The sequence below is a fragment of the Portunus trituberculatus genome, chromosome 20 (assembly GCF_017591435.1).
Source record: "Portunus trituberculatus isolate SZX2019 chromosome 20, ASM1759143v1, whole genome shotgun sequence".
Lineage (NCBI taxonomy): Eukaryota > Metazoa > Arthropoda > Malacostraca > Decapoda > Portunidae > Portunus > Portunus trituberculatus.
In genome coordinates, this window is record NC_059274.1 from 12,602,370 (window position 1) to 12,616,351 (window position 13,982).

Here is a 13,982-nt window from a genome sequence, read left to right on the forward strand (position 1 = left end):
CTGTTGGGGAAGAGAGAGAGAGAGAGAGAGAGAGAGAGAGAGAGAGAGAGAGAGAGAGAGAGAGAGAGAAGATAAATAGTAGATGTGCTAAAATACAGCAGTGAAGTGAAAAATTATTAATAAAACTCTGAAGATAAACTTCACCAGAGAGAGAGAGAGAGAGAGAGAGAGAGAGAGAGAGAGAGAGAGAGAGAGAGAGAGAGAGAGAGAGAGAGAGAGAGAGAGAGAGAGAGAGAGAGAGAGAGAGAGAGAGAGAGAGAGAGAGAGAGAGAGAGAGAGAGAGAGAGAAGAGAGAGAGAGAGAGAGAGAGAGAGAGAGAGAGAGAGAAAGGGGTGAGTGCATCCAGAGAATACTAAGCACATAATTATCTAGGTTACTGAGTGCATCCAGCGAATATGACACACACACACACACACACACACACACACACACACACACACACACACACACACACACACACACACACACACACACACACACACACACACACACACACACACACACACACACACACACATGCACGTAAGCACATACACGCACGCACGCACACGAATACTTAGGTTGCACTGTTTGATGTATGTAAAAAAAAATCGTCGCTTTTTTATTTAAAGTACAAACACGTGTTAATGAATAAATAGATAAGTAAACAAATCAATCAATAAACAAAATAAATAGTTACATCAAAGATACATGTAACAACAGCAACAATAATAACAATAACAACAACAATAACAACAACAACAACTACTACTACTACTACTACTACTACTACTACTACTACTACTACTACTACTACTACTACTACTACTACTACTACTACTACTACTACTACTACTACTACTACTACTACTACTACTACTACTACTACTACGACTACTAAAAGATAAATAAATAAATAAATAAATAAAGCTGTAGAATATGCATACAACAGCACTACGAAATTATGTAACAATAATTACAACCACGAAAACAACCACATGAAGATAAATTCAATTACATATTGCCAACAACAATAGCAAAGACAACAGTAAATTAATATACAAACAACCACTACTAATGTCACTACTATTACTGCTGATACATTACCGTGAACTACAATACAAACTACAACAAGGTCCTGAGTTGGTGCACTATGCTAAGATTGTGAGAAATAAGCAGAGGAATCGGAATGGACGATTAAGAAAGCAATACATGAGTAAAGACAGTGAGAAAGAGGCATAGTGAGTAAGATCTGCAGAGTCAAGGTGAATAGCAAGTGTGCGAAGGAAGACTCAATACAATTAAAAGGGTTTAGAAGATGACAATGGGCAAGGTTCGAGTTGAGTACGGATTTTCATAAAGGTGGTAATGAATAAGTATTTTGAAGGATGAAACAGATAGATTTTTTGTGTATAGAGGACAATATGGACTAGACTTTTATTCCAGTAGAATTTTTTAAAAGGGGAAAGTGAATATAATTAATTAAAAGGCAGAAATACTCGTAGGTAGGAATGAATAGGATTAGCAGACGGGCTGTAAGGATGATAAGGGTGATTTTTCGACGTCAATAAGTGAAAGGTATTGGATCCATCAGAGTAAAACCACTAGTGAAACGTGATAATGAGTTAACAAAAGTGAAGCAAAAAAAAAGGAAAACGTTTGAATATAGAACATGAGATGCAAGAAAACATTACGCGAAGTCATAAAGTAAAATGATAATGATTGGAATAATAAAAAGAGACACTAACGAGAAGGATGAGATTGGTGAAAGTGAGACGAAAAGTGATACTGATTTCCACATGTGACTTGCAAACTACGGTGACTAATTTGGAGTGCAAGGTGGGCGGTGGTGGCAGAGGGTGGCGTTACTTGTCTGAGTTGGCGGCGGATGACTCCTCGCAGAACCCGTGGACGCAGAAGGCGGAGGGTGAAGGCGCCAGGAAACCGAGCACCTGCCAATGCGGTAAAAAGATTGGCGGGTGTGGTGGGAGGGAGTGAAGTGTATGATTCCCTATCCAATATTTTCAATTTCATAAAGAATACTTAGGCATGTTTTGAAAGTTCGTGTGTGTGTGTGTGTGTGTGTGTGTGTGTGTGTGTGTGTGTGTGTGTGTGTGTGTGTGTGTTTGTTTGTTACGTGTATACTGTGTTGTTCATTGGACCAATACATATTTTTTTGTATTTTTTTTTACATGTCAATCATAGTATCGTGATTCGTCCACATTAGCTCCGGACCTCCCATATCCTCACCATACACAAATACATGATATACGATTCTCTATAATAAAGTTCTAAATGCAAAGAGGTTTTTTTTTTTGTAAAGCAATAGAATAGTCTCTCTCTCTCTCTCTCTCTCTCTCTCTCTCTCTCTCTCTCTCTCTCTCACCTTGGCTGCATCATCGCCAGAACCACCAGATGAGAACCAGGATGTCTTTGCCTCCCTTTTGACTCCTGTTGTCTTGTCCGGCGACCCAACACCACTGGCAGCTGGGGGAGGGAAGGAACCAAGGTGAGTGATACTGTTAGTCGCTGTTGGTTAAGGCAATGTAAAGGTGGTTCTTGCTGTAATCTTGTAGTAGTAGTAGTAGTAGTAGTAGTAGTAGTAGTAGTAGTAGTAGTAGTAGTAGTAGTAGTAGTAGTACTAGGAGGAGGAAGAGAAGGAGGAGGAGGAGGAGGAGGAAGACAACGAACATGAAGACAAAGAGGGCAAATAATGTACAATGAGGAGGACAAGGAGAAGGAAGAGGAGGAGAAATAGAGGAAGGAAAAAATCGTTATAATTTTTTGTCCACAGAAAGAATTAAGAACAAAAAGAAACCAAACACAAGAAAGGAAGAGTCAAAAAATAAGAAAAAGAGTAGGAGAAGGAGGACGAGAAGGACGACGAGGAGAGAAAAAAGACACAAAATAATCGGTGAGGAACGGAATCATCTACGGAGACAGACGAAGGGAAGTATAGGGCAAAATTTTAGAAAGAAAAGAGGATTGTAAATCAGAATGAGTCACTGAGTCGTGCAGCCCATAGCGTATAACTTGTAATATTCCTTCCGGCGCCTGAAGCAAGTCACGTTTGTTGCTGCCATGACAGACACTGTTGTTGTGGTGGTGGTGGTGGTGGTGGTGTTGCTATGGTGTAGTAGTAATAGTGGTAGTAGTAGAAGAAGTAGTAGTAGTAGTAGTAGTAGTAGTAGTAGTAGTAGTAGTAGTAGTAGTAGTAGTAGTAATAGTAGTAGCATCAGCAGCAGTGGTCGGAGTAATAAAACTAGTTATTGGTGTTGGTGGTGGTGGTATTGGTGGTGGTGGTGGTGGTGGTAGTATTGGTGGTGGTGGTGGTGGTGGTGGTGGTGGAGGTGTTATTATCACCTGTCGTTCATCTCAGCAATGCAAACAGTTGGTTGGCGAGGTGCGCGGTTGAGTGAGTAGACTTTTCCCAACCAATACTTGCCCCCCCAAGACCTGTTGTGCTGTGTATTCGCCTACTTCACAACTGTTCAAACTAGAGAAGCACATCTGTGTGACGACAGCCAGTGACAGACATGTTATTGTCAATGTTTATATAAGCAACATTAGTTAATCATGTGCATCTGGATAATTCGTGATTACTGTAGTTCTGGGTTCTCTTAGGTGTCCCCTACGTCCACAGCTGCCAGTCTCAGAGATGTCTTTTTTAATCGCCTCGACATCGTGTTCCCAGTTTTACCTGAGAGTAATAGTATCTCAGCTAGTGGTAAGCTTGCATCACACTCACGTAAATGAAGAGAGGAAAAGAAAATAGAGAAATAGATAGATAGATAGATAGATAGTTAAATTAATAAATAAACAGACAGGAAGAAAAGGAGAGGAAGAAAAAAGAAAGGAAAAGATATAAAAGAATCATTAATTGCAAAACTAATCTATATTATCTAAACACGCTATTCATTTATCTAATTGTCTAAGCAAAAGGATCTTTATTGATGTCACGTCATGCAGGAAATAACGTCGCAAAACACGTGAACGAGATCTAGTTTAGGCAGGAACACAGCAGTCAGACATCCCAAACATCCCTTCCCTCTTTGCATGATGCGAGCGAGGAGGGCGACAGGTGACAAATACTGCAGGTGGCGCCTTGGCTGAGGGAAGGAAGCGTCACTGGCCTCACCACTTCGCTACACCACAGGTACTCACCAGAACCGACGGGAAGCTGCGAGGTGTTGGAGTGTTCGTGCTGCACTAGAAACACGGACACGTCATCTTGGAAGGCCTGCAACGTGGGAGGAATTAATGAAGAATGAATCACTATCTTAACTTTATTCAGTGTTTTAGCTTCCTGTTCGTTCTTTGTTCGTGTTCTTGCTCCTCTGCCACATCTTTCCTAGTTTCTTTTATACTTCTCTACAACCTCTATTAGCCATTGTATTCCCTGCCATACTGCTAGTAGATGGTAACCTGCTGGAATTCTATAACATATGAGGCTTGAAATTATTAGATTGAAGGAAAGCACGATGCAGTGAGGGGGAGCGTGGCAGCTTACTGAATGCTGACTGTGTGTGTGTGTGTGTGTGTGTGTGTGTGTGTGTGTGTGTGTGTGTGTGCATTGCTTATTATATAGGCAAGCCCAACAATTCTCTGAAGAGTCCTTTTGTAGTATATCCTTGGCTATAATAAAGTGTTTAAAGTGTTTAAAGTGTTTATCATACGTAGTTGGGTCTGATATGTTTAGATTAAGTGCAATCTGATGAACCATCCTTGTCATTAGAATTGCGACGAGTGATGCGTGTTGTGCTCAATGAAATATCTATTCATCTGTATCTTTATCTATCTATCTACCTATCTATCTATTCATTTATCTATCTATTTATTCATCTATCTATTTATCTATCTATCTATCTATCTATCTAACCACCTATCTATTTATCTATCTATCTGTTTTATATAAGAGATGAAATCTAGCCAAAAGCAACAAAAAATATTAAACAAAAAGGTCCACTTAAATGCCAGTCCCCCAAGTCTCCTCATTTATCTATCTATCTATCTATATACATCCATCAACAGTTCCTAAGTGCCCTCCCTCGTAGCCCTGATAAGCTGCCTTGCCTGAGGAATTCTTAACCTTCGTCTCATCTTCACGAACGAGTGGGAGTCTTACCTGGACAGATGGATTTGGTGGTAAGTCGTCTGAGGATTTAGTAGGGAAGCCAGAGTCCTTCATGGCCTGGTAGGGCAGCACCATCACCTGCAAGCCACGAGAATAGATGAAGAGTTTGTACAAATAAATACATAGGAATTTTCAAGTAATGAGAAACCTAAGGAAGCTTTTTTTTATTCTATTTCCCTGCATTGTTTAGAATTAATTATAGTTGAAAGAAAAATAAGTACAATATAAAAGTAGAGAAAGGTGGATTCTACATCTATTTATTTCTCTAAATCAGAATAAACAAACTGCCTCAGACATTTCTTCTCTTTGTTTTGTGGCGGCAAGTCGAGATGGAAACTTTTTTTCATCTCATTCATCTCCATGTCAAAATTAGAAATATTAAGGAAAATTTCAGACCTCTCACAACCAAGGCTGAAAAAAGGCAAATCTGTAAACATGTACACCACGTGATGAATTATTTGTGTACACGGAAACCTAGAAATCGCTGAAAAAAAAATTTAAGTTATTTATGCACGAGACAAAAAAAAATACTGCAAAGTCAGAAGAATGCGAAGAGACAGCGAAAGGAAATTACAATATATGTAGTTCACACTGAGGTAAATTCCATTTGATGTATTAAGGAAATTATAAGTTAACATTTAGACAAAAGATAGAAGACTTTGCGAGTAAGTAAAGGAAGCAGCGTCCTGAGGCAAAGCAATAAAAAGTGACTTCACTATTAGAGCAAACGTGTAGATGTGAAGCATGTGTCGGTAAATATTGACGTAAATGTTTCAAGAAATGTTCAGAAGCACTCTTATCTTATTCTGACGTAAAATATTATCTTCTTGTTCTTCTTATGCTTGTTCCTGGTCTTGTTTTTATTATTGTTGTTTTTGTTCTTCTTCATCGTCTACTTCTTCTTTCCGTGACATCATGTATACATATATATAAAGTCATATACATGGTTATTATCGCTATTGTATTCAACTTACATTCGACCTTTTGACTCTAAAAATTTCCTTTTTTTAGTGGCAATAGTGACGAAGCGTTTCCTCTTCCTTTATAAGTTTATATGAACCAAAATTACCTGATTCCTGTGCATTTTCCGCGATGAACATTTACATCCCCGAGAAAAATCATTTCGAGCTATTTCACAAATCATGATCCTGATTCATGTTAGTGACGCGTTACACCTACCAAAGATAATATTTTTATTACATTTTCTATCAATTGATTTATAGCCATGAATCTGTAAATTTTTGCATTGATTTTACGTTTGTTTGTTTTCCTTATGCAATGAGATTCCTTGACTTTCTCCTTAACGCTCTTTTTTAAACCCTTGCCTTTCCCAGATTGAGAAAAAGTCACATATAACTTTTTCTAGGTTTATATATATATATATATATATATATATATATATATATATATATATATATATATATATATATATATATATATATATATATATATATATATATATATATATATCGTCAAGATGAGACTAAAGTGATTATGTGAATTTTTGTGAATGTTTGTACACTTACGTTGTAGTTGGTTGCATCAGAGGAAGTGGGGTGCGTGGTGGCTCCACTGGCGCTGCGTGTGTCTGGGGGGAGGAGAGAGAGAGAGAGTGTGAGTGTGACGGGAAGACCAACGTGGGCAAAGGGAGGATGCAGCATATCACTGGTACTCATAGCAGTGATAGTGGTGATGGAAATTATGATCATAATGACCACAACAACAACAACAACAACAACAACAGCAATCTTTCCCCGACACACAAGAAAAACAACACCAGACAAAAAGCAACAGCGATAACAAAATAAAGCAACAAATGTGAACACGTGAACAAACCGGGAAAACTCTACACAGAGTAAGCAACAGAGTAACACCACCCACGTGCAGACGACCCCTCACAATCTTTCCTTAAAACTTTCCGCGAGCTGCATGCGAGTATTGCCAAGGGGAAAACCCGGCCTTACTGCGCCGAAATCAAGGGAACAAGGAAGTAATGACATAATAAGTTAACGGATGTCATAAAATCGTGCATTGTGTAAGTGTTCCCCTCCCCATTCCCCCTTCCCCACCCTCACCCCCTCCCCCATCCCGCCCCAGCCCTTAACTCCTTCAGTAACAGGACACGTTTCCTTCTTCATTCTTCTTACTATTTGGTGATTTGCTACAGCTTCAGAAACTTATGTGGGATTAGGATAGTGAAGACTCTGGTCATTAATATTCTGATCTCCATTTGACCCTTCCTAATGTAAGCAAAATCATCTAATCATACACAAAATTCAAAGTAAAAAATGCGTTCCAGTACTGAAGGGGTTAATATCTTATGCTGGTTGTCTTTACACACTGAGAATATTAAGATCGGTATAAGAAGGTCAAGTAAGGATAAAGGTGAAGCATTCTTGCATCCTGACATTCTGTGAGGCGCTTCTAAATCAAACAGGTAAGATAATTTTAGAATACAAGGTAAAATGTGTTCTCCTCCTGACCTTTTATCAAGTTTTCCTGACATTGCGTTAGTTGATCCAGTAACAAGGTAAATCAAGGACTAAAGGTAGAAGTGTGTTTTCTCATCCTTGCCCAAAAAATAACGTTAAGCTCTTCAGTAACACATCTATTTCGCCATGTTCCAGGTGTTGTCATTTGAGGATTTGATCAAGTTAAGGATGATATTGCTCGTTATCAGTTGGTCATAAATCTTACTTGCTCTATTTCAAGGCAATGATAGGTGATTTTATGAAGTAAAAAAAAAGTATTTTCCGTACTAGACGCAGTAACTAATCATTTACGTATTCAAAGATCATTGATGCTAAATATTGGGCAATCTTAACTAATTTTTCAAAAACCGCAGACAATAATTTGGGTTGTACTTATCATTATTATTTTTAATGACAAAACATTGTTCGTTAGTTTACTATTAAAATAACTAAGGTACCCTTGAAAATATGCAGTAACTTCCTACAGAGCGTGATTCAAATAATCTAGATAGATAAGATGATAAGAAGCTTTAAGAATTCTGTTCAAGGACATAACTAGACAGAAAACTCGCACCATTCACACTTTGATATAGTCATTCACGTGTTCTAAAAAGAGTCAAAAGAAGCATTTTTGGAAGATCAAACGTGCATCACCTAAAACACTCTTTGAAGGACTCAGGAAGTGGAGGCAGAGTCTTGCCTGCCAGAGAGGAAGTAGCGTATATCCGGCTGACACACGAGGCTGAGAAACCGTAGTGTCTTCTCTTCCTTCTCCTTCGCCTGTGTGTGTGTGTGTGTGTGTGTGTGTGTGTGTGTGTGTGTGTGTGTGTGTGTGTGTGTGTGTGTGTGTGTGTGTGTGTGTGTGTGTGTGTGATTGGTGGTGTCGGTTGTCACGCGACTCACTTGTCACGTTTCCTCGTACACTCTTAAAATTACCTACATTTACCACTATTTTGTGATATCTTACCGAGGCATGGTGTAATTTTCTTAGAGGGAAGCGTAATAGGAACTGAGCAAGATAATTTATTTGTATTTCAAACATGCAAATAAAACTTCCACCATATTTCCTGGCACCTTTATCTGCGTTATGCAGATACCATGAAATTCCCATGACAGAAAACATTCAGAGGAATCCTGACAGGATCTGAATCAGAGCTCATTGAAATATTCTCTCTCTCTCTCTCTCTCTCTCTCTCTCTCTCTCTCTCTCTCTCTCTGGTAAGGGATCTACTGTCCTCTCCTTACATTATCAAATAGATTTCAATACTTTGAAAAATAAATTAAGGAAATGGTTGTGTACACTAGATTTGCTTCCTCGCAACACTGGTATCGCCGCGCGTGTGACGTGTTCCCGTCCAACAAATTGAGAAAGCTTCCATCAATACTAATTGGTGACATCACGAGAAACATCCCAACAAAACTATTTGCTCATTCACAAAAGTGCATTCTCTTGTTTCGCATTATTTAAAAAGTTCCAAACATTCACATAAGAAAACAAACCTATGGGAAACTAAGAGGCTGGCAGAAGAGGGCAGGATTTTCCTGCGAAATCTAGCAGCTCCCATTTTACGTATGGTTGCGTGGTGCTACGTGCACTAAAGGCGTCTTCTATGAATAAGACTGATCAGCTTTATGTCATTGATCTGTATAATGCAATACAAGCTGCCTGACTGTCACTGTTCTCTGAGATATTATTAGTTAGCCTACAGATTTTCACATTTTTTAAAGCAGGTCACCCGAGAAGGCCACTCAGAGTTCTAGCCACATGCCTAGCCAGCTGGAGCCCCATTAAAGGAGAGACGGCAGCACGTGATTGGACTCAGCGCCCGGCCATGCAGTGCTCTAGGTGTCATACAAAGCTCTCTCTCTTCACACAGCTTGCTGAATGGCAAAATAAGGAGATATTAGGGCGTAACATGAAATCAATCTGGCTAACACCATTACCACCATTTATGTGGCCCTTCAAGGGAAAATAATGATGAAATACGTGTCTGGATAATTGTTTCCTTTCTTTGCCTCGTCATGTAGTCACTGGTAATTGTATCAGAAGAAATAAAAACTAGGCTCTGCGTAGCTTGATACATTTCACTTATTCCTGGTATCTGTTACTACTGTTGTACACATTCTGCGTATCATTCTGAAACGATTCATTACAATTCCTTTTGCTCCTCAGACATAATCATCAGGTTTTCTTGCGGTGTACTTCCTGAAATAAGTCCCCAGCAGAAGCTACACCATCTGTTGCTATGGCCGCCGCCACCAAGAGTCGTCCGCTGTAACCACCACCGGACCTAGATCACACAGATCATGATCCGGAATCTAGATCAAGATAGTAAATGGAACACGGACTGCGTGACCAGATCAGTGAGCTGAAACAAATTGCCGTAAACAGACCGAGCTCCCACTGACGCGCTGTGTCCCCGTGCACTGAAGCCTCACAGTATTATTCAAACCAGATAAACACAAATCCAATAATAGAAAATATCTGAATATTGAGAATAAAACGTTTTATCTCTATAAAACAGTATCTTCCAGTGATAATGGTAAGGACAAGGGATTTAGGTGTTGTTACTGGTAGCTGACACTGCAGCCAACCCAGGGCTGAAAAAAACACTGCTCTAGTAATGACGTTACCAACACAACAGTTTTATAAACTAAATATGGACGTCTAATAACTGAACACACTGGCCTGGGAAGAAATTCTGGTGGATGCCTTCAAAACACACCAATGAAATACACGGCAATACATCACCATAATAGATTGATAAACAGTTAATAAATGCATAGATTAAAGCATAATTAATGTTAAATATTTTCTATTTAGTTTCATTTACAATGAAAGAATGCACACACGGGCACGCAGTCCTGAAAACAAGGCGCATTAGTAAATACTACTAGATGATTGATTAAAATAAAATTTACCTCCTATCTAGAGCAGTGCCCAGTGACTGGGATTCATTGGACAGATTTATGAAGTATATGGATGCGTTAATGAAGCGTTATTTTGTAGCTATAAAGACGAGAAGATTAAGACGAAAGTAAACGACATCAGGTTTTATCATCTCTACCTATAAATCAAACATCCATAGAAAAGCTATGTTCATTTCATCTTATTGATAAGATTTATAGCAAAATTAAAAACATTCATTAATATGGAAATTAATATTTACAATTTAATACAGAACGACAGTTATTGCTTGAACGTTACTAATAAGCAAACTGAATACCAGCTTTCAAGTATTAATGAGGTATTATGAAGCAACATTGCTCGCCTCCTCACCTGGGTGGAGATGGTGGCGGTGCGGCAGGCTGGCGGGGCCCTCAGACACCTCCTGCAGCTGCTCGTTACTCACAGGCGTCCTCCGCTGTTATGGAACAGAGATACAGTATTGAAGGCAACATAACTGCTGTATCTGCCAACATAGAACATTTGTCTATTACTGTTTGGCGAGAATACCAGGATCTATACAGCCGCCACGTGTCAAGCTGCAATTAGTCACTGGTGTACGCATTGTGTTCCGCCAATGATTGCTTTCCCGTCACTGTTAAGATTTCTTTTAATCATGTCTAAATTGATTTTCGAAAACATCAGTATGAAAACAAAATAGCGTCAAAGCATTAACCTTTCAAATAATAGTGGAAATAGATGAACACATTTACATATTTATCCATTATGACTCTCAACACACGTCACGCCTTCAGTAGCGCGTGTCGACACAATATACCTTTCTATTCTAAGTGTGTACATGTGTCTTCATGTCTGTCTGTATGTCTTTTGTCTGTCTGTTTGTCTGTGAGTCTCTTACGTACCAAGCGGGTAGAATCCCTCAGGTTCCGAATGAGCGGTTTGTTGACATCACTGACTGGAGCTTCAGATGACTCTTGAAGACGTTCCTGCAAGGATGGGAAAAGGGAGAAGGTGGAGAACGAGGTGGAAGCAGAAGCGGAGGGGGTGGAGCTGGAGGAGGCACGCGAGGAGGGCGGGAAGGAGGAAGAGGGGGGGAAGGAGGAGGAAGAAGAGGGGAAGGAGGAGGAGGAGGAGGAGGAGGAGGAGGAGGAGGAGGAGGAGGAGGAGGAGGAGGAGGAGGAGGAGGATGGGGAGGAGGAGGAGGAGGAGGAGGAGGAGGGAGATGAAGGAAAAGAGGAGGGGAAGGAAGGGAACGAGAAAGGCTCGGATGAAAAAGAAGAGGGGAAGGAAGGAAAAGAGAAGGAAGCAGAGGGGAGGAGGAGGAGGAGGAGGAGGAGGAGAAGGAGGAGGATGGGGAGGAGAAATGGTGAGGGAAGGTGTCGTCTAGAGAGGAGCGGTCTATGGGTGGCGAAGACCGTGGGAATGGGTGGCTTTTTGTGCGTGATCTAGAGGTGGTGGGGATGCGAGCTTCTAAGACAGACTAGAGAGAGAGAGAGAGAGAGAGAGAGAGAGAGAGAGAGAGGAGGGGTGGAGAGGAAAGAGTATTAAACATTCAAACTACACAAATTCTACCCTTCCAAACTTTCATGCGCAACGAGAACTAAAATCTACAACTACGTGCTGATTACTCGACAATTTTCCAACGAGAGCAAACTGCGGATGATGTGTTACAAGACAGGGAGAAGAAAGATCAAACTGTAAGAGAAATGTATCTACATGGCACTAAAAAAAGTATAATTTCAAAGTCATGTACAAGATTAAGAATAGAAAGTGTGGAAAAAAAATCCATAATTGTCAAAAGTCAGATATTTGGAGAAATTCATGTGTGTGTGTGTGTGTGTGTGTGTGTGTGTGTGTGTGTGTGTGTGTGTGTGTGTGTGTGTGTGTGTGTGTGTGTGTGTGTGTGCGTGTGTGGCTGGGTTGGGTATGAGGGATAATAGAATTGAGAAAGAATTACCTTGGATCTGATTCTCTTGCCGAAGGACCCAATGTTGTTCAGGACTTGATTGGCAACGTCGTCGCTGATGTCAGAAAACTCGAACATTGAAGAAGGGAAGGAGGTGGCTGGGGTCGGTCTTGTGTTTCCTCTCTCAAACGTCCTCTGGTGCTGTGAAGAATAACCTGGCGAAGGGAAGGAGGTTTTAGTGCCTGGCGAGGAAGCTATAGTGGGTCTTGTCCCTCTAGTGAACGTCCCCTGATGCCTTAATGGGGATCCTGACGAAGGGAAAGACGATTTGGTGCCTGACGGAGGTGATGCAGTAGGCGGTGCAAAGCTTGGGTGCTTCGATGGGGGAGTTCCGGGTCTTTGTGATTGAAGCCTTGTGTTCTGTGAAGTGACTCGTTGCCTCTCTGCAGCAGGAGTCTGGCTGTGGTGGATTAGTTGAGGCGTGGGAGTCTTGTGAGGGTATTGTGATGTTGTCGGGGGGTTTGGATCACGCAAAGTTGTGAGGCGGACTTCCTTGTTTTCCGGAGATTGTGAAGGTTGCTGAGAGGGTTGCTTAGTGTTCTGTGGCCTCTGTGGGAGTTGTATACTCAGACGTTGGCTGTTTGGAGGTCGTTGTTCATTATCTCGACTTTGTGGAGATTGTAAGTAGCTCTCTTGATTTTCCAGCTCGTGTTCTCCTCTAGAATGCTGCAAATCATTCTTCTCGTTCTGTGAGAGTTGTAGGCGATTCTGTCCGTTCTGCGAGGAGCGTAAACCGTTCTGTTGGTGCTGCATTTGTTGTCGTAATTGGCTCTGCTCATTTTGTGATGGTTGCAAGTGCTTCTGTTGGTCCTGAAGAGGTTGCAAGTGGCTCTGTTGCTGTTTTGTTGGTTGTTGGAAACTCCCTTGGTTGTGTGGCGGTGCTTGGGGGTTCTGTGTGTTCTGTGGATGCTGCAAAGGCTTCTGTTGGTTTTGTGGATCTTGAAAGCCGCTCTGTTGGTTCTGTGGATGGTGCAAACGGTCCTGCTGGTTCTGTGGAGATTGCAAGGGATTCTGTTGGTTCTGTGGATGTTGTAAGGGGTTCTGGGGTTGCTGCAAATGGTTCTGTTGATCATGTGGATGTTGCAAATGGTTCTGTTGGATCTCTGATGGTTGTGAACTGTCTTTTTGGCTCTGTGAGGATTGCAAGGGTTTCTGCTGCTTCTGTGTGGGCTGGGACTGAGTATGCTGGTTCTGGAAAGGTTGCTGAGGATTTTGTTGTTGTGTAGGATTTGGTTCTCTGCTCTGGTGTTTCTGTGCTGGTGTCTGGTGGCTTGCTTTAGTCGTTGGTGCGTTGTTCTGTGGGTGAGAAGACGATGATGGTCCTTGAGGTCGTAAAGTTGAGAGTAAATTCTGTCCTGATTGACCGTTTCCTTGCTTCAGTGGCGCTGGTCCATGGTTCTGTTGATTGTGTTGATGTCTGCTCGGCGTGGGGAGTAAGGTAGGTTGTTTCTGTGAGGGGTGCAAGTTGTTTCCGTTTTTCTGTGAAGTCTGAAGGCTGATTTCATGATTCTGTTGAGACTGGAA

General features: G+C 41.0%; 1 protein-coding gene across 1 annotated transcript in view; it reads right to left on the bottom strand.

Moving 5' to 3' along the window:
• Nucleotides 1-789: 789 nt before the first annotated feature.
• LOC123506712 (putative uncharacterized protein DDB_G0291608) overlaps nucleotides 790-13,982 on the bottom strand; it is a 26,747-nt gene continuing 13,554 nt past the window's right edge. Inside the window, 8 exon segments of the mRNA XM_045258978.1 lie at nucleotides 790-1,931; nucleotides 2,366-2,466; nucleotides 4,144-4,219; nucleotides 5,105-5,191; nucleotides 6,640-6,701; nucleotides 10,865-10,949; nucleotides 11,395-11,478; nucleotides 12,450-13,982. The exon segment at nucleotides 12,450-13,982 is cut by the window's right edge and continues 1,235 nt beyond it. Of these exon segments, the coding sequence (XP_045114913.1) occupies nucleotides 1,845-1,931; nucleotides 2,366-2,466; nucleotides 4,144-4,219; nucleotides 5,105-5,191; nucleotides 6,640-6,701; nucleotides 10,865-10,949; nucleotides 11,395-11,478; nucleotides 12,450-13,982 (2,115 nt within the window). The 3' untranslated portion in view covers nucleotides 790-1,844.